At 35.5% G+C, this 22,452-nt stretch overlaps 1 protein-coding gene across 6 annotated transcripts in view; it reads left to right on the forward strand.

The window, feature by feature from the left end:
- diaph2 (diaphanous-related formin 2) overlaps positions 1–22,452 on the forward strand; it is a 763,661-nt gene that overhangs the window by 167,304 nt on the left and 573,905 nt on the right. For all 6 annotated transcript variants that reach the window (XM_056472168.1, XM_056472167.1, XM_056472172.1 and 3 more), the window contains 2 exons: positions 21,863–21,937; positions 22,062–22,131. In XM_056472168.1, coding sequence (XP_056328143.1) covers positions 21,863–21,937; positions 22,062–22,131 — 145 coding nt within the window. The remainder of the gene's footprint in view (positions 1–21,862; positions 21,938–22,061; positions 22,132–22,452) is intronic.

Raw genomic sequence — 22,452 nt, forward strand, 5'->3', positions numbered from 1 at the left:
CAACATTTTTCCAATCTTCTTTTGTCCAATTTTTGTGAGCCTGTGTGAATTGTAGCCTCAGTTTCCTGTTCTTAGCTGACAGGAGTGGTACCTGGTGTGGTCTTCTGTTGCTGTAGCCCATCCGCCCCTAGGTTCGACGTGTTGTGCGTTGTAACGGTTTTAACGAGTGGTTATTTGAGTTACTGTTGTCTTTCTATCAGCTCAAACCAGCCTGGCCATTCTCCTTTGACCTCTGGCATCAACAAGGCATTTGCATCCACAGAACTGCTGCTCTCTGGATATTTTCTCTTTTTTCTCTTTTCTCTTTTTTTCGGGCCATTCTCTGTAAAGCCTAGAGATGGTTGTGCATGAAAATCACAGTAGATCATCAGTTTCTGAAATACTCAGATCGCCCCATCTGCCACCAACAACCATGTCACATTCAAAGTCACCTAAATCACCTTTCTTCCTCGTTCTGATGCTCGTTTTGAGCTGCAGCAGATCGTCTTGACCATGCCTACATGCCTAAATGCATTAAGTTGCTGCCATGTGATTGGCTGATTAGAAATTTGCGTTAATGAGCAGTTGGACAGGTGTACCTAATAAAGTGGTCGGTGAATATTTATAGATATACGTGTATAGATATATTGTGATGACTTGTAGTACAAACAGTAGTAGGATATACCCGGTAGTATAAAGTAAGATTTTAACTACTTTAAACAAATCTTCAATTAGCAAACACAATTTTAGTACTTTTTATATTCTTTCAGTATTTTATAATAATATACTTTAAATTTAATTAAATATTTAATAACAAATATTAATATATATATATTTACATAGTATATATATTTAAATAATACATGTATAATATATTTGCTGATATTGTAATATGCAAAATTTCCTATAATATTTATTACATTTATATTTAAATATTTATTTGGGCCCTTTCATTTTTTTAAAGGAAAGTGCAGACAGAAAAGTAGAGAGCGAGATTAAAGTTCCACAACACTCACATTTTTAAATCAGTACAAAAATAAAAAACTTTGGTCTTTAAAATTAGTTAATGAAGGGATAGTTGTCTGATACTCTGATGTATATAAAAAAAAAGTTTCAATGACCATTGTCAATTTTAACATTCATTGATGCTTAAGATGTAGGCAGAAAGTGAAGACGGTGAAAAAAGTTTACTAATATAAATACATGTCTTTGCTTAAACAAGGCAAAATTCACGCAACTCGTAACTCTGTAGAATGTCGTATGTGTACGTGTTTGCATGCATGCCACGCAGTTCACTGAGGCTTTATTGAAGACAATCTAGTAATATAATGGGCAGCCAAAATTGTCGTGATGGATAATGGCAGCAGACTCAGAGATGCCAATGCAGGTTGTCAGATATTTTTTAAAATGTGAGTCCACCGTTTAAACTTTTCTTTCTTTCGTGCACATGGCTAGACACCCTTGTCCATCATACATAATTGATTTTCTAAATGTGTTTTGACATTCGGGTTGTTTTTCTCCAACTAAAACCTGATGACAAGTATAAAGGGTGGAAAAAAATACACACCTGCAATGCTAAAACTGATATTGTGAAGCGAAACAGGTTATTATTTTATACAATGCATTTTGAATTATTGGACCATTCTTTTCTGAAAAGGCCGCTTTGATTAATAGTGTATAAGTATTGGGAAATAACTGTCTGGGTGATGCCTGTTGATCATTTTTTGTTTGACTGGAATGCAGTAGGCAGTTTTCTCAGTGTCAAGGTCAGGAGAGTGGAAGCAGACAAGCTTCCAAGGCTTTTCAGGTAAAACTTCCAAGTGTAAATATATGCCGAGTTACCCTGAGAAAGTTATCAAAACTTCACCTGTTGGTGGGTGAAATAAATTGTCTGCATTGGTGTGGCGACAAAGTGAGGCCAAGTTTGCGGTGCTCTGCTAGGGTCATTTTTTTCCACCCATGCCATCCGGTTAGTTTCTGCTCTCTCTCCAGACTCCAAATGTTATTAGAAACCTAGTTCCAGGCCTCCGGCTATGGATCAGCTCCCTTGATCCAGCCAGCGTCAAGGAGAAATAAAGGACTGAAGTCAGACGAATTATCAATTCATACTTGCACAGTGAGGTTTCAGGTTTCATCTCATTTATTGTGGCCTAATGAAGAAAGTAACAGTTTTCAAAATGTTCGTTCACCCAAAAATGAAAATTCTGTCATGATTTACACACACTCCACTTTGGTTTTAGTTTATTTCTTCTGTTAAACAAAAAGACATTGTGATATAAATAGGAAACTGGTAACCACTGATTTCTGTAAACATAGTTTTTTTTATTTATTTTTAGTATTATTTCCAGCCAGTGTCAAGGAGGAATAAAGAACTGAAGTCCGATGAATTATCAAGTCATACTTGCACAGTGGGGTCTCAGGTTTAATCTAATTTGTTATGGCCTAATGAAGAAGGCTAAAAAATTATTGTTTATAAATGGATCGTTCACTCAAAAGTGAAAATTCTAAGATGATTTACTCAACCTCCACTTCTGTTTTAGTTTATTTCTTCTGTAAAAAAAAAAACAAAAACAAAAAAAACAAAAGAAGACATTTTGATGTAAATTGAAAACTGGTAGTAATTGACTTCTATAGAAATTATATTTTTATTTTTAGTAATTTTTTTTTCAGCCAGTGTCAAGGTGAATTAAAGGACTGAAGTAAGAAGAAATATCAATTCATACTTGCACTGTGAGGTTTCATGTTTCATCTAGGCCTAATAAAGAAAGGAACTGTTTTTTAAATAAATCGTTTACCCCAAAATGAAAATTCTGGGATGATCTACTCACCCTCCATTGTTTTAGTTTATTTCTTTTTTTAATCACAAAAGAAGATACTTAAATGTAAATTGGAAACTGCAAGCCATTTACTTTCATAGTATTTATTTATTTATTTTTTAGCATTTTTTCATGTCATGGGCTACAAGTTTCAGAATTGTTTAAAAAAAAATCAAATACCTTTGGGTGAGTGAATGTTTTTGGGTCAACTATCATTTTTTTTTTTTTTTTTTTTTTTTTTTTTAATATTTACATTTTTTTATTTTTATCTTTATTATATAGGACAGTATTTAGACAGGAAGCGAAGTTGGGAAATGTCCTTGAGCTGGGATTCGAACTCGGGACGCTCTGACGTGCTGCTGTCGATGCGCTGACCACTAGGCTATTACGCAGACACAACTATCATTTTAACAGCTATTTTTGTGGGAGTAACATGAGAACTTGAAGGACAACACATACACTACCTGACACAAGTCTTGTAGCCTATCCGAGTTTAGGAACAATAAATAATAACTTGACTTATTTTACCAAAATAAAATATGATCATGCCTTGATTTTTTTTTATTATTTAATTGGGACAGTAAGGTCTGACTTTGCTTAGACAAAAGTCTTGTCACTTAACAAAAATAATGTCCAGTATAGAATATAAAGTCATGGTGCAGTGGAAAAAGAATTAATATTGTGTATGACTCCCATGAGCTTGGACGGCTGCATCCATACATCTCTGCAATGACTCAAATAACTTGTTTATAAAGTCATCTGGAATGGCAAAGAAAGCATTCCTGCAGGACTCCCAGAGTTCATCAAGATTCTTGGATTCATCTTCAGTGCTTCCTCCATCTTACCCCAGTCATATCTGGTGACTAGGCTGGACAATCCTAGAGCACTTGACCTTCTATGCTTTCAGGAACTTTAATTCGCAGGCTCAAGTATGAGAATGAGCGCTATGCTGCTGAAGAATTTGCCCTCTCCTGTTGTTTGTAATGTAATGGGCTGCTCAAATGTCTTGATACCTCAGGCTGTTGATGTTGCCATTCACTCTGCAGATCTCTTGCTCACCCCCATACTGAATGTAACCCCAAACCATGATTTTTCCTTCACCAAACTTGACTGATTTCTGTGAGAATCTTGGGTCCATTTGGGGTCCAATAGGACCTCTGCAGTATGTGTAATGATTGGGATGCAGTTCAACACATGATTCATTAGAAAACTCTACTTTCTGCCAATTTTCCAAATGATCAAGTAAGTCAAGTTATTATTTGTTGCTTTTGCAACTGGGATTGACGACAAGACTTTTGTCAGGTAGTGTACACTTAGTACACAAATACACTTCATTGAACATGTATAAACATAGACATCACCTATATACTATATAACTGCAGGTTAACTATGTTTATATATAATAACTGTTGAAAGCTAATAGTTGCTAGTTAATTAGTTACATTTATAAACTAATAAGGTTATGGTAGCTAATACCATTAACCTTTCCAGATTTGATTGTAATGCAATAATGTGCACCTTTTGTAATGCTTCTTTGAAACACTAATTGTTGCGAGAAGCGCTATACAAATAAAATTAAGTTGAATTGAATAATAAATCTATTTCCACTCATGCTACTTCCAGATTATGTTGTTTATCTCTATCATGAGACTTGCAGTTTGATTGGATTTTTTTTTACTTGTTTGACCCTCTCTCACTGTCTGTGTAAAAATAGACACTGTATTTTCTTCAAGAGATATTATTGATCACGTTAGCCATCATAGCCCTGCATGCCCTGTCAAGCCTTTTGTATTTGTGCGAGTCCGTGTACCTGAAACTGGCTCTAATAGAAGCAGTGGTCACATCTGCCACTAGAGAAGAGCTTTTTTTTCTTCTTTTTTTCCGAGGCAGTAAAGGAACCCACCAATCCTGATGTCCTTCGTGACTGGGTATATTTTAAGCGGGATGCCCATTTCATTTTATGCCACCATCTGTTAACCTCAAAGCTAGCCGTATCCGCGCAGCCCTGCAGCAAGGCATACATAATTCAGATATCTGATTTGAATTCCATATTGATTTAAGTGAGAAATGGTATTGCACAGGTACATGGGGAAAATTAGTATTCCGCCGTGCTAAATTCAATATCTTTGGGCTGTCTGTGATTTCCACCGCATCCTCTCTTGTTATTAATTGTTTTGTCAAGCTTTCTCACCTTTTATGGGAGGGTTCTTGGTGGCGCATCTCGTGCTGAAATTACACACTGCGGTAGAGTGATCTGACTAATATAGATTTTTTGCTCAGTTTTTTCTTTTATATTTTGAGTGCAAGTGCTACAATTCTGTAATTTCACGACAAGCATTACAAGCAAGTGTGATATAGATAGATTATATGTCAGCGCTCCATATTAGAGTATTTTAGGTTGTTTTTTTTTTGCTCTTGCACGCTGTGTATCTGATGTTTTTGAGTTATTTGGGTCAGGAGATTGAGGAGCAGGTGACCTACATGTTTTCTGAGCGACAGCCACATCAGTCCTTTGGCAGCGTGAAAAGCTGCGGTGAGCACATACACCGCTATTGACTTGTGAACGCTCATGCATTAGCATGCGAGGTGACTGTCATGACTGATTCCCTTGTCCCCGTCTGCCTGCTCTGTGACATACTTTACCACCAGATCAATACTACCAGATGTTTGAACTTAAGTCTAAAAAATTGATGGCCTCTGGTGTATTAAGTTAAACTGTCCCATGCCGCTCATCGGGTCAGCTCCCTTATAGCCCGAGCGAATGTTTTCTGTGCAGAGGAAATGAAACTCTGATTTGATTCGCACTAACACGAGAAAGATTAAACTGATCATTAAAATGATTGCACATTAAGGTGAGAAAGTGTTGAAGCAAAACCGGGAGACGTGGACAAGGAGGTTTTTAATATCTGGAGAAAGCTATCTGTTTGCATTAGTGGCTGTCCTGAGATGTGATGTCAAAGGCAGCAGGGATTATATAAATGTCCTTCACGTTAATTTCATATATATGATGACAATACATAATATTTGACTAGATATTTTTCAAGACACTTCAATACAAAGGCTTAACTAGGTTAATTAGGTTAACTAGGCAGGATAGGGTAATTAGGCAAGTTATTGTATAATGATGGTTTGTTCTGTAGACTACTGAAGAAAAATATAGCTTAAGGGGGCAAATAATTTTGACATTAAAATGGTTTTTAAATTTTTTTAAACTGCTTTTATTCTAGCTGAAATTAAACAAATAGGACTTTCTCCAGAAGAAAAAATATTATCAGACATACTGTGAAAATTTCCTTGCTCTGTTAAATTTCCAATGAGGTATAATTAAAAAAATTCATATATATATATATATATATATATATATATATATATATATATATATATTCAGTTTCTATTAAGTTTTAAGTTTCATTTTCATCTTTTTTGTGTGTTTGCTCTACAAAAAACAACAACAACAACACAAAAAAAAAACGACTTTTTTGCTGTATATGCACTGGACTTAATTTACACGATGTACCTTTTGTACTCGTATTCACACTATACGTTTCTGTCTATTATTTTACAATTAGAAAAAAAAGTGGTATGTGAAATTATTAAAATAGTTGTTAAAAACCTCAGTATACATGTGGTCATCAGACTGCTTCTCCCCAAACAATGAGAGGGAACAAATCACATGGCATTGTGTCAAAAAAATAATGCCAGAAATGTAATTTTGCGAGATATTGCATCAAATTCAAAACATATACTATGTAGCTTGGAGATATGTAGCTTTTGACCTATTACTTTTCTGTATTGTTCCAGGGCTTTTCATATACTTTTCTGTATATGTTTGTTTATAAAATAAAAAGTGTAGTGCGGTGCAATTTCATTTAAGATTACTTAAGCATCTATAACTGTTTCTTTTTGAATATAGTAAAGTCTAGATGATGGATAATAAAGCCCAAAGCGTCTTCTTTCCAAAGATACATGAACTGTAAATGTTGACCAAATAATTCAGCAACTGTTACTGTTTTAGTTTGGGAAGGTCATTTTTGAGTAAATGCCTCTGACAGTGAGGGAGAGAAGGACATCGATATAGCCTCAGAAAGCTTTTTGCAGAATTCTCAATTTGCATGCAACACTTGACTTTCAGGATATTTTTTTCTAGGTTATTACATTAATGTTTTCCTGTGTTTGTATATGAAAAATAATATATGTATTGAAAACAGTAGACTTTTTCTTTCTCATTGCTTTATAATGTATAACTTTTCATATTTTTAGCATGAAATGTACTAGGTGGACCATAGTAAAGCTCAAAGTGTCTTCTTTCTAATGGTACCTAATTTGTTTGTAGCTCACTGGGGTCAAGAACTGTTACTATTTAAAGTTAGGTAGGTGTAAATCTCCATAAGTAAGTAGTGGCTAACAGGTTTTGAATACACGAAAAATTAAGTTGAATAGGCAACTTCTGTAATAAAATCTATATTATTTGTAATTTCAGTAATACAAAATGCATTTTGTGTTTGTCTCTGTTCAGCTCTGTTACATTTGATTTTTAAAAGGCATACTAATCTGTACACCCTCCAAGTGATTGATTGTACTTCATCTGGCAGGAAACTCTGGAAGACACAGAGGCATGTTTAGGATGTTAGTAGAATAATTATATGTCAACACTGTTATTGTGATATTTCAGTGAATTTCTCATTCACTTTCTAAACAATAATATGATGAAAGTAAATACAATTCTGTTTAGACATGCCATGTGGTGTCTGATTTCGATTTCTTGAGAAAAGCACAAAATAGCTGAAAATGTCAACTCTGTTTTTGTCAACTCAAAGTTTCACGATAAGTTAAATACCAGTTTGTAGCAGCGTTAAATATGCCCTATCACATTTAAGCAATTTGCATTATATTACATTAGTAGTGACTTATATGTCACTGCAATCCTGGACTGAGTCACCTGTAATATTTAAACCCATCATTTCCAATTCCACCCCCTTCAACACTGGCAAACATGTTTTTCTATAGTTTTGTCTTGTTTCTGGCCCAAATATCTAAAATTCTTAAATCAAAAAGCGTTTTCTAGACAACCAAAAAATATTGTATTGATTTCAGAAATAATGTCAAAAACAAACATGTTCTTTAAAACAAACTAAATAATCTGCCAATGGGAAAAGGAAAATAATCTAGTTTTCACTTTGAAATAAGATTATTTTACTTACTCTATTGTTTTAAAAGCAAACCTCACTTATTTATTTATTTATTTATTTATTTGAATGTTTAGAAAATGCTTCTTGATTTGAGAATTTTTAGATGGATTTTTTTTAGATCTATTTAGAAAGATTTTTAGAAACAAGGCAAAAACTTTCAGCAAGAAAAGTGTTTTTTTGCAGTGAAGGACATTTTTGCTTATGTTTTGTTTATGCTGTGGTCTGGGTTTTTTTTTTTTTTTAGCTCTTGACTTTCATAGTAGGTTTAGAGTTGACAAAACCAAAGAAATCCAGCCTGGTTTAGTCAGAATGCTCTGAATAAACATTGTCAACTCAGGGTGTGAAATAGAGTTCAAATTGAGACACTTTGCAAACAGCCTACAGTATAAGGCAGATCGTGGAGAACATCAGTTTGTTTCTCTTCCTCCAAGAGGTCAACACAATTGACTTTTCTGTTGAAGATTAAGAGATTATTATAAATAAAAATGCCCTTACATTTCAGGAATAAACATTTCTGCTGAAAGCAAATATCTGGCTAGTCTACCAATGAAACTCTCTCATGCATTTATTTAAATAAGTGCAAAAGAGCTAAAATAAAAATATATAAGCTTCTTAATTTAAAACATTTAAATATATTGGTTTAATTTAAAATGCATATATTATATGACTTATGAATACCTCAAGTATTTCTTTATTTATTAAATATTTCTTCAGGAAAGCCATTACCATCTGACCATACCATTGCAATCTATTGCAATCTAAAGAGCTAAAATTAAAAAAAATATGTAAGCTTCATGATTTAAAACATTTAAATATAATGCATTGATAATAAATAAATAAATAAACACACACACACACACACACACACACACATATATATATATTATTATACACTCCAAAAATATTGTTGCTGCTTGTTCACTACCTATTTAAAATGAGCTCAAACAACAGAATTTTTTTAGATTTTTTGGGGGACAACTTAATTGTTCTATGTACAATCCACTTAAATTTGTTAAGTTAACCTAAATTGATTTATGTTGGGACAACATGAATAGGTAAAAACAGTATTACCCACAAAGTCCTTCAAGATAACTTAGGCCCCATTTACACTAATACGTTTTAGTTTTGAAAACATAAGTTTTGCTACGGTTACGCCTTCTGTCCAAACTACCCCAGAGTTTTTGAACCCCGAAAACAGAGCGTTTTGAAAATGCTGAAAAGGCCTTTTTCGTTTTAAAACACTACTGCTCCATGCCAGTGTGGAATGGGGAAAATGGAGACATCTGAAAACAGGGCGTGGCATTCACTACATACATTTACTACCTGATTGGGGCTTTTTCCTCAATATTAAGTGCACAAATTTCTTTGCAAGTTTTGGAAAACAAACTCCCGAGGTCACGCCAGTTAAATCTTCAAAGGGAACAGTGTACTTTATAACGTCTATAGCATCACCCTGCAGGCTACGTTGTTTTCTTAAAAGTAAAATAAAAACCTTATATAAGGTACTGCCTACTTTCATTTTGATATTAGTGACTTAACATAAACTAAAAACATTTAGGCATTGTGTAGCTGCATATTTATTTATATAACTGTCTTCTTCGCTGTATGTGTATTTATAACAAAACAGAGCGTATAACATAACTGCCTCCTTTCATTTTCATTGAAAAATATTACCCTGTCGCTTTTGCTGAATATCAATTGTAATAGTCAGTAATGGCCATAATAAAAGTATAACATACAATAAATTTATACAATATAGGAAATAAAGGAAAGCAATCTGTCAGATATGCAGAATCAGTCTGTGTGGTTACATAAATTAATACATTAACTTATCTTTGCGCTCAGCATAAACATGTTACCTCAGAACAAGTAATAGATTCATAAGACCAAGGTCGGGGAATATGTCGTTAGATATAGACAGGATTAATTAAATATCACGTTTATCAACTATAGTGAGATGTGTTCCAGCGGTAGATCCTTGATGGACTGTCTGACGTGCACTGCTCTCACCTGGGTAGGTGTGCTCAAAGCACCCACTGACTGCCTGGAGCTCGGACGTAAGCGTATGCTGCAGCGCATGCCAGAGTGCGTGGGTGGTCACGTGATGTGCCTTTTCAGCGATGCAGTGTTGATGGGAAGCTTTTCAGAAACACTAGATTAAACACCAGTGTGGACGCAGAACATTTTCATTCTAAAATGCCGCTTTAAAACTGAAACGCATCAGTGTAACTTAATTGTTTTTACAAATATAAGTGGATTAAACAAAAAACATTTAAGTTGTTCCAAAAACAACCTAATATATGTGTTGATTCAGCTCAATTTAAATAAGTAGCTTGAACAAGTAGCAAAAAAACTAAACATTTTTTTACATTGTATGAGTTATGTTTCAGGAAATTTATGTCTTCAGGAAACCCATTACCAAAGATGCCTTTAAAAAACTACTAAAAAACACTCAATTGATCCTTTTTTATCTTAAAATCACAGCCATCTTTAATGTTTAATCCCGTTACCATTCCCATTTTACTCAAATACGCACACTTTTGCTGCCTCCTGCCATTTCTTTGTCCTGTTGACCCTATATTCACAGTCTACAATTCCAGAGAGAAGTGGAGCTGGCATTGATGTGGTTTGATGTGCAGTCATTGTAGCTGTATTGAGACTCCTGCTGGGATCCAAATGCCATTAGAGGGAACAGCGGCTCTTTTAAAAGGAGCAGGTTCTTGCCCCGGTGCCTTCCTTCTAAAGTGTGTGGCAGACACATCACAGAACGCTGACACCAGGGATATTGTTCTTCCAGCGTGCCATTGGGTTCAGTCCCCCGTTTAACGCTCCAAAACCCAGTATATCTCACACGTCTGCAAAAAGGCCCTGTGAGAGGAGACGGCCTGCCTGTATCTGTCCACTTCACAATTGTGATGAACTCAGCCAAGCATTTTTTTTTCTTCCCATTACCTTTCCATCACTCACTATACCCTGCACAGATAATTATGACTTTTCACATGCATGTTTACCCACGGAGACAGATCAAAACGGAGAGAGGGGGAGTAATAAGCAAACTTTTGCCTTGTCATCAGAATAACAGCCTCGGGATAAACAGAAGAGCAGAAAATAATGTCTTCATTAGAGCAGAATCAAGAACTGACTGGAATCTTTCCAGAAAGTATAATTATTTTGAAATGTTTTGGTTATAAAGTTGGTTGCTCATACTTGGACCTTTTTACCTTGATGATTAAAATGTGTTTTTGCGAATTTTTTTTAATGTGTAGTCTTTGTTGCGTGCCTGTGTTGACCTTTCAACTGGTTTAAGAAGGTTAAAAGGCTAGAATATATAAACTATACTGTAGAATAAACAGAATATAGAATAAAAATTATTTTAAATCAAACAAATTAAATTTAATAGTAATTTAATAAATAATGTACTGACTGTTATGTATTTTTATTATTATTATTATTATTATTATTATTATTATTATTATTATTATTATTATGAGTAGTAGTTGCAGCAGTATTATCTATCTATCTATCTATCTATCTATCTATCTATCTATCTATCTATCTATCTATCTATCTATCTATCTATCTATCTATCTATCTATCTATCTATCTATCTATCTATCTATCTATCTATCTATCTATCTATCTATATTTATTTATTTTTATTATTATTTTTTTATTATATGTGTATAGAAAATTGATTGATTGTATGATGCTAGACTTGTAAGAATTTTACATTTTATTTACATTTTAAAAAATTGTAGTATCATAAAAATATTGTGATCATGCATTTTTTATGGTTTTTAAATGTCTTAAATATTAATTAAACCAAAAAAATAATTAGATCTCAAATTCACTGAAATATTTTCTTATAGGTCTTAATCATTTTAAGTGAAGTTTATTTGTAAACTAATTTTGAGAGGATCATATTCTTATGCTTGACTATGGCTGGTCCCAAATCAGACAAATCCAAACACACATAAATAATCTTGAAGAACCCCCCATCCATCCTGACTCCTTCCCTTCTTTCCTAGCTTAATTCAGGGTAGGGCAACACGGTGGCTCAGTAGTTAGCACTGCTACAGCAAGAAGGTTGCTGGTTCGAGTCCCGGCTTGGCCAATTGGCCTTTCTTTGTGGAGGTTGTATGTTCTCCTCCATGTGCTCACTTGGGTCTTCTCCGGGTTTCCGCCTACAGTCCAAAGACATGTGGTATAAGTGAACTGAATAACTAAATTGTCCGTAGTATATTAGTGCGAGAGCGCATGAGTGTTTTTAGTATTGGGTTATGAGCATAAGTGAATCCATTGTGTAAACAAATGCTGGCGGTTCATTTCGCTGTGGCAACACCTGATTAACAAGGAGTAAGCCGAATGAGTGAATTCTCGAGACCTACCTGAGGTCTGACTCCCCTCTAACTCGATGAAGCAAGAGGGAGCCCTGGTCTCAAGGTTCTTCTGAGCTCAGGGCTCTCTCCCAGGACAGCATGCCAAACACGCCATATTTATCAATCATCCGCTGAACTCTTGAAACCAGTCTTAATTTTAATGTCCACATACTACCCAATTGGGCTAAAATTTTAACTTATAACTCCATTTACAAATATGGGTCAATTATCTTTCTTACATTAACAGTTTAAATGTTATATCACACCATGTATATAACCCTATGTGGTGATGACACTGACCTGGACAGACTGTTGCATATTTAGTTTATTATAGTTTTTAAAGCTTGTCTATCTTTTTTTTTTTAAAGTTATATTGAGAAAAAATCTGTATGTATACAACTAGAGTTTATTTGATTAGACATAGTATTTAAAATATGTGGCTAAGACATATCTAATATGATTTTTATTGATGGCGAAGGTAAAAGCCTTTTCTGTTGACCCAGCCGAACCATTATACAAGAAATCCTTATCGTGTTTAGCCCTGTATGTAATCTGTATTTTATTCATAACGGAAACACTGTATTTGTAGTTTTTTTTTTATTATTATTATTTTTTAACTTCCGTCCGGGAATATATTTATCTTATTTCATTTCCCACATATTGTACTTAAGGCATTGAAGCCAATCTCTTCTCAGCCTTGCCTTGAGCCTCCCTGTGATTTCGCCATCACTCAGAGTCATGGACATTGTCATGAGCAGCAGAAAGGCCTCGGCTGCAATATTTAGTCAGTGACTAACTGTTCTGGTGCTCAGTGCTGGGTTGAAATGTTGAGAGCAATTTGTTGCTAGGAGCAGAAGGCCTCGAGTGGAATAGAGCAGCGCTGAATAGGCCACGGGCAGCCGAATGAGACCATCCATGGCTTAGCCCTAATGCAATTTGAAAGGCATTGCTCTCATAGAGTGTTCTCAATGACACAACACTCCAGAGCTTCTTCAAGTGCAATAACAATGTCAGACTCAACAGCCAGGCTTTTTTTGGTTGACATTACAGGCTTCTGAAAATAAAGGCAAGGGGTCATGGAAATAACCGGCGGTCATTGTAAAGCATTTAACCGACTTTTGCAACATCAAGTGGCATTATACTGTACACTCCTGCTAATGATTTTTGCATGCACAATTTATTATTATGATCTCGATGTCAGTATAATGTCTCTATGATTGCACATTGTTTGTCAAGCTTAATTACAATTGCACTACAATTCATATTGTCACAGCTGTTGCCGTATTTTTTGATTATTTAATTTGATTGGATTGATAATGTTTTGTTTTGCTACAGTAAACATGAATATTTCACCGTCATGCTGTAGAGACAACAGTGTTTACTGTATGCAATTCATTAAGTGATTTGATCTGGAAGGATAAACCATTTTCTTGATTTACTGACTGATTGACTAATAAATAATCCAATCAATGACTCAACCAACCAACCAACCAACCAACCAAACAATCTATCAATTTAATAATCAATCAATAAATCAACCAGTCAACCAACCAACCAACCAACCAACCCAATCAAAATTCATTACTTAATGGTCTATACTGCTGTTCAATTGTGCCTTATTTGCCTTAATTTTCTTAATTTTTTAATGGCATCCATGTTGTTACAATAAGCATTAATATTTCAACATCATAATGTATAGACAGTGTTTAATGTATGCAATTCATCACATGCTACAGAAGGATAAACCATTTCTTGATTGACTGACCAGTTGATTAATAATCCATCCATACATTCATTCATTCATCCATCCACCTGTAATTCTGCACACTGTAACCATCCATCAAACCTTCCATCCACCCATCCATACACCCACCCACCCATCCATCTGTAATTCTTCATACTGTATCCATCCATCCATCCATCATCCATCCATCCATCCATCCATCCATCCACCCACCCACCCATCTGCAATCCTGCATACTCCATTCATCCATCCATCCATCCATCCATCCATCCATCCATCCATCCATCCATCCATCCGTAATTCTGCATACTTAACCATCCATCCATATATCCATCTGTAGTTCTGCATACTATATCTATCCATCCACCCACCCACCCATCCATCTGTAATTCTGCATACTGCATCCATCCATCCATCCATCCATCCATCCATCCATCATCCACCCACCCATCTGCAATTCTGCATACTCCATCCATCCATCCATCCTTCCATCCATCCATCCATCCATCATCCACCCACCCATCTGCAATTCTGCATACTCCATCCATCCATCCATCCATCCATCCATCCATCCATCCATCCATCCATCTATCCATCTATCCATCTATCCATCTATCCATCCATCCATCCATCCATCATCCACCCACCCATCTGCAATTCTGCATACTCCATCCATCCATCCATAATTCTGCATACATAACCATCCATCCATCTATCCATCTGTAGTTCTGCATACTATATCCATCCGTTTATCCATCCACACATCCATCTGTAATTCTGCATACTGCATCCATCCATCCATCCATCCATCCATCCATCCATCCATCCATCCATCCATCCATCCATCCATCCATCCATCCATCCATCCATCCATCCATCCATCCATCTGTAATTCTGCATACTCCATCCATTCAGCTAACCAACCAGAATACATTACTTAAGTGTCTATACTCCTATTTAATCTTGCCTTATTTGCCTTAATTTTCTTATATATTTTTTTAGCTGCCATGTTTTAATGTGTCTGTTATAAGTTCCCTGTGCTTACTATAGTATTTGTACAATTGTTTGTTTATTTATTTACTTATTTATTTACGGTATTCAATATAGTAATAACTTATACCTGCTATTTAATTTAATTTTGCATGTTTATTTCCCAATTTTTTTGGGAATTTCGTTATTACTACAGAACCTCAATATTCAACCATATAGAGACGTCAACCTTTATTTAATGTATTTTGTTACTGTTTATGCTCTGGAAGGTTACATCTCTTTCATTTCATTTTTTATTTATTTATTTGTTTGTTTATATAACATTAATATAAAAGCTATACTATGTTTTAACATGTACCGCTTTGATTGGCTTGCTAATATTCTGTCACAGTAAGCATGAATTTTTTACCATCATACTGTTGAGACAACAGCATTTACTGTATTTATTTCATGAAGCATGATGATCCGGAAGGTTAAAGAGTTGTCAGTTTATTGATTTTATTTAGCAGAATGTTTATTTAACAACTGCTGTAAAATTATATCCTTTCACAGGCCATGCATATTTCATTTAACCCAGAAAATGTATGAGCTTGTGTCAAGTAACTCTGCTGGCTTTGCTGCAGCTTAACTCCAGGATTATCTCAATCAATATTTCATGAATAAGTCTAAATCAAATCGTTGGATCTTCGCCACAGAAGTGTGGGTCGGTCGCTGATGAGGTGATTTGACAGAAAATGATGCTTTGTTTACCCTAGGGCTTCCAGGAAAGGCTGGCAGGTTATCTAAGAAGTAGACTCACGAATGGACAGACAGGTTTTTTCCTTAATGAATCTCAGATGTGATGAGCTGATCATGATGCCTCTATCTGCTGAGAGAAGATGCCTTAAGAGTGATAACAAACCGAGAGCTCTCAGTGTTGGTGTTTTTAATTCAGTCATGTCTTGCTAAAATTATCATTGAAAGAAAGATGAGATGAAGTATTAAGTATGAGTTAGATTTGTCTAACATTGCTTGAAGAGACCATCATTTGTTTTGCAATCTAAAATACATCTCTTTAAAATACTATCTCCAACAGTGTTTTTGTGGTATGCTGTATGCTTTTTAAAACTCTCTGACAGCTTCTGCAAATTTTTATAGTGTATTGGTAGCACATTAGCAGCTGATACTAGATGTATATATATATATATATATATATATATATATATATATATATATATATATATATATATATATATATATATATATATATATTTAATTTTAATTATTTTTAAAAATAATTTTTTAATCCCCAGTACTGAAATTGCGGCTGGAAGGGCAACCGCTGCGTAAAACAAATGCTGGATAAGTTGGCAGTTCATTCTGCTGTGGCGACCCCTGGAAAAAAAATTAATAATAATAAAAATATATGTATATATATATATATATATATATATATATATATATATATATATATATATATATATATATATATATATATATATATTCCCCAGAGATTTTGGTCCATATTGACATGAAAGCATCATGCAGTTGCTGCAGATTTGTCAGCTGCACATCCATGATGCGAATCTCTTGTTCCACCACATCCCAAAGGTGCTCTATTGGATTGAGATCTGGTGACTGTGGAATACAGTGAACTTTCTGTCATGTTCAAGAAACCGGTCTGAGATGACTCGCACTATATGTTATATCTGAAGATGGGAACACTGTGATCATTACAGGATGGACATGGTCATCAACAATACTCAGGTAGGCTGTGGCATTGACATGATGCTCAATTGGTACTAATGAGCCGAAAGTGTGCCAAGAAAATATCCCCCACACCATTACACCACCATCCTGAACCGTTGATACAAGGCAGGATGGATCCATGCTTTCATGTTGTTGATGCCCAATTCTGACTCTACCATCCGAATGTCGCAGCAGAAATCGAGACTCATCAGACCAGGCAATGTTTTTCCAATCTTCTACCGTCCAATTTTGGTGAGCCTGTGTGAATTGTAGAATCGGTTTTCTGTACTTAGCTGACAGGAGTGGCGCCCGGTGTGGTCTTCTGCTGCTGTAGCCCATCTGCCTCATGGTTGCATGTGTTGTGCGTTCAAAAATGCTCTTCTGCATACCTCGGTTGTAATTAGTGGTTATTTGAGTTACTGTTGTCTTTCCATCAGCTCAAACCAGTCTGGCCATTCTCCTCTGGCATTAACAAGGCATTTGCACCCACAGAACTGCAGCTTATGGGATATTTTCTCTTTTTTGGACCATTCTTTGTGGACCATTATTTCCCTAGAAATGGTTGTGTGTGAAAATCCCAGTAGATCAGCAGTTTCTGAAATACTCAGATCAGCCCGTCTGGCACCAACAACCATGCCATGTTCAAAGTCACTTAAATCACCTTTCTTCCCCATTCTGATGCTTGGTTTGAAATGCAGCAGATCATCTTGTCCATGTCTGAGTTGCTGCCATGTAATTAACTGATTTGAAAATCGACAAGTATTTGGACAGATGTGCCTAATAAAGTGGCTGGTTAGTCTCATATTGGATATATTTTTCATTACCATGTTTTAATGCCATTTATTACTTAAAAACTCATGTTGTTTTATTTCAATGTTCACTCATTTATGCATATCATTATTGGCAAAATGCAGTTTTGCACCCTCAAGATGAACATATTTTATTAATAAATTTACAGCAAGTAAGTAAAGTAAGTAAGTACATATGTTCTTACCATTTAAATTGTCTTAGGGAGGCTTTGTGGCAAATTAGACTTTCCAGGTTGTTGTACAAATTGCCTGAGCAGCTCTTTTCAGTGTTGTCTACAGCAGTGTAAAACTTCCACTTCGAGTTGTTGGCTCATCTCTCTGGAAAATCGTGTTAGTTGGTAATTTTGCTTGAGTGTGGTTGGAGTGTTGTTGAGTGACATGACCGCACTGTGCTGGCTAAGGTTTCATTGGGTCTCACCACACAACCTCAGATGTTAGTCTCATGTTTTCAACAATCGCCCGCTTCAGGCTGAAACCATAACCCACACCGTTGTGTTAAAAATGAATTATATACGCTCATGTCATTTTTACATCCTTCTTTTTCACCAGCCACATCCAGAATAACTCTTTTTATACCACAAGCCTTGTTAAGGTTGTTCACGATGAACTTTTTTTTTCTTATTGACCTCAAACTGTGTTTTTCCTTCAAGAAAATTGGAAACAATAAATGTGAAGCCCCCTGTAAACAGACATTATAAATTTTGCACATTATGCTGTTATGTTTTATTAACAAATCAGACAATTGTAATGTACTGTACAGCAAATGGTAATAAGTTTCAAACTGTTTTGGTGGGTCGGTAATGAATTTTGAGTAATGGCGTAGTGAGCCTCTGTATTTGTAATTTTAGGCTAATTTAATAGCAGATCTGTGAGAGTGCATTTTAGCCTTGCAAAACTGCCCTGGGCTCTGACATCACCTCTAATTGAGGGTCTTATTTTACCATATGGGTTCATACAAATGATTTTAATATGCATGTCACATTTTACAATATGATTGTCCACAAGAAAGGAGAAACTCGTTGACTTATGGTCCTTTAATGCAACAAATTGCCTCATGCATTTGGGTTTATTGACAATCTGGAGCGCAGAACAAGTGATGTTAATAGCATACTTTAAATGTGATCACATGCTGTGTAGCTCTCTCGCTCTTTCCCTCTCTCTCTATTCTTATCCCCTCCAGATCATTTAATGTCTCCAGATACATTGTGTTTTATAGCCAATTATCTTACACAATCCATTATCGGTTTTACTGTTATCTCCCATGCATTGCTTTATCTTGCTGTTGGAGTGCATGGCCTGCGCAAGTTGCCTGAAGGCACCACACACAACCAGTTCTCTCATTTGCATTCGTCTTCACTTCATTTGCAATGTGCTGTTCTTAGATGAATCTGTTTTCAAGCGTGTGTTAATCAGGTGAAGCCAGAGTTCGGCATTTATTTATTTATATGTTTTATGTGAAAAAGGGAGTAAATGTTGGGTTGTATTTCTGAATTATAGGTGCCATAGAATGAAAATATGCATATATCTAAGCATAGCTGAATAAAAGAAAGTTCAATACATGGAAATGAGATACCACAAGGCTCAAAAAAAAAGTTTTTCTCATGCAAATCCCATGAGTGTAAAATCCTGGTGAAAAACAGGCCGATCGTAACAAAATACAGACTATGGCAATCATTAATATGTATGCCCCAGGCTGCGTTTGATTGTTCACAATTTTTTTCTAAAGTAAGGTTACAACTATAGTATTTTTTTACTTTTAGGCATATCTAAGCTTGTATTAAACATACTGTGTATGTGGGACTCTTATTTTAAAAATGGGAGAAGCAGGGAGACTAAAATGGAGCAGTTTTGTGAAGCAGACACTCAAGCATTGACCACATAGCTGTGTTTGCAGCTTACTTAAATGCAAAATGAAGAAAATACAGATTATATGTTTGTTCAGCACCACCCTGAAGAGGCCTATGGTTAATTTGAATGTTTTTTTTGTCAGTTTGGATGCAACCGCCATATCAGCCTTCAGCCCAAGAGTGGTTACACGCTGAAGCTAAGCAAGGGTGAGCCTGGTTAGTACCTGGATGAGAGACCACATGGGAAAACTAGGTTGCTGTTGGAAGTAGTGTGTTAGTGTGGCCAGCAGGGGGCGCTCAACCTGTGGTCTGTGTGAGTCCTAATGCCCAAGTATATTGAAGGGGACACTATACTATCAATGGGTGCTGTATTTCGGATGAGATGTTAAACCGAGGTCCTGACTCTGTAGTCATTAAAAATCCCATGACACATCTTGTAAAGAGTACAGACAAACTGCCAAAAGGAATGTTTTATGCACATTTATGCATCATGTCATATTATTCAGCTCTTACTGTTAATTTCCTTGAGTGAAAGGATGCTAGTAAACTTTCTGAAACTCATCTGCTTATACAGAGGTTTATATTAATTCCTGCCTGTGTTTTGATATGCATTAAAGCTTTAAAATACATCTCTGTTGATGCTTTTTGTTGAGTATAATTTAAATTTAGCCCCTATTTCATTCAAAACACAACTGAAGAACTAAGTAGGTTACTCTGGTGGCTTAAAGACAGCTCACTCACTCCTTCTAGCTATGTACCACTTCAGTTGAAAAGAGAGATAGAGACATGGAGCAGGCACTGACACAAATGGCAAAGCATCAGAGTTGATATCATTATGTTGAAAATATGGTTAAAATGAGCTTTTGATTGTATGGGTTATTTCTGTTGTCACAAATGAGCATATAAACCCATTTCTGGATAATTTTTTTATGTACTAATGCTACACATACCTACTTTGTGTAGATATCAGGAGACAACATATTGAATCAATGCATTTTATGGCACCTTTTGGCACGTTTTCCAATATATCGGAATTGACAATTATCATGATGTTTAAAAAAATAGGTAGTACAGATAGCACAATAGGGCACAAACAATGCTAAATAAAATCTATATATTTGACACGTATTTTACAGTGTCAGTGTTACACATTTTTTTGTACTTACTATATTAGTAACAATAAGTAAAGTTTATTTATAAACTTATTTCGAGAGGAGCTTGTGCTTAGGATTGATCACGACTGGTCTTGCACTAGCTATCGCATGATTCACCAATCAGATGATTTTTCACTCACTATAAATAACTAGAGTTTATTACTTCAGTTATCTTCACCTTGAAGAATCACCCCTTCCCCCTTACTCCTCCTCCTTTTTCTTTAATAGGACAGTTCGATAACCCAGTGGCTTGCACTGTTACCTCATGCCAAAAACATTGCTGGTTCAAGTCCTTAATAGACCAGTTGACGTTTCTGTGTGGAGTTTAGTTGTACTCCCTATGCTCGCGTGGGTTTCCCCTGGTTTCTTTTTCCTCCCACAGTCCAAAAAACATGCGCCATAGGTTAATCAACCAATTCAAACAAGTCCAACAGTATATTTCTATACAGCAATCCTTAATTTATCACTAGCCCCATATAATAGGGGGAGTTCTCGAGACCTACCTGAGCTCAAACTCACTTCTCGTCCTGCAAACGGGAGGGAGCCCCAGGCTAATGGATCTTATAAGCTCTGGGCTCTCTCTTGGAACAGCATGCCAAACACGCTTTATAACTAATCATCAAAGTAAATATCACACTGTGCCTAAATGTATAGTTTTATATAACTGTAATAATGAGCCCTTAAAATGAAGCATAATGCTAGATTTCAATATATTGTGATAAAGTGTTATTATCTTCTTTTGTGAATTGTCTTGCGTTTCAATAAAAGGCATACAAATGGTATTTCAGAGAAATTGCTTTATAATTACTTAATTTCACAAGGAAAGACACATTTTTCTTCTCTCAAATGCATAAATATTTTAGTTTTTCATCCCGAATCCCATCTGGTCACACATATGTGGAGAATTCCTCATGTTATGCCACCAACAGAAATATGGAGAACAAAATCACTATTTCTTCATGTTCTTGTCAAAGGTGGCTTTTCTCTGAGAGACAGAGACTGACTTATCTTGTATATGATTCTGCAAGTGCCACAATCACCTGTACTATTGTCAATAAAACCTGAAAAAATAATCAAAAATAAAGTAAAAATCCCGCCATCTACATAGCTGTGTAGAAGCCCATCTCTTTTTTTAAACCAAGCTATTCTAACCTTAAATTTGTTTGCAGTCTGCATGTTGGTTGTATATTCTAACCCACTTCTTTGCCTGTCTCTTTCTGTTTTTAGCTGGGTGAATAACTTTGGCCATGAGGGTCTCGGACTGCTTTTGGATGCACTGGAGAGGCTACTTGACAAGAAACAGTAAGTTATACTGGACATTCTGAAGCCGCTGTTTTTAAGCAATTCCCTTTCTTCAGTGCTTTTTGGATTGCTCATTCATACGCTCTTATCTTTCTCTTTACTCACTGATTTTCTTTTTCCTCAGGCAAGAGAACATTGACAAGAAGAACCAGCATAAACTCATTCAGTGCCTCAAGGCCTTCATGAACAACAAGGTGTGTTTAGAATTTAAAAGCTCCGCCATGAGTAGTTTATATCATTTTGTGGCTTGCATGTGCGGAGTACAAAAAGAGTAGAAGAAATTTTGCAAAGCAACTTATCAAAGAATATAAAATCATGTCGGGTCTTTACCTGTCCTTGAGAATGCTGCTTTTTTAAATAGGAGCAAACACAAATTAACTCTTGATAATTATCTCATTTAATCTTTTCTAAAGCTGCTTTCGTGCTTAAATGGTATTGACATTTTTTTTTTAGTTTATACCTCTGCCATGTTAATAATGAATGTTGTATTGTTCCAAACACTATTATTTGTGTTT

The sequence above is a fragment of the Danio aesculapii genome, chromosome 14 (assembly GCF_903798145.1).
Source record: "Danio aesculapii chromosome 14, fDanAes4.1, whole genome shotgun sequence".
Taxonomy (NCBI): domain Eukaryota; kingdom Metazoa; phylum Chordata; class Actinopteri; order Cypriniformes; family Danionidae; genus Danio; species Danio aesculapii.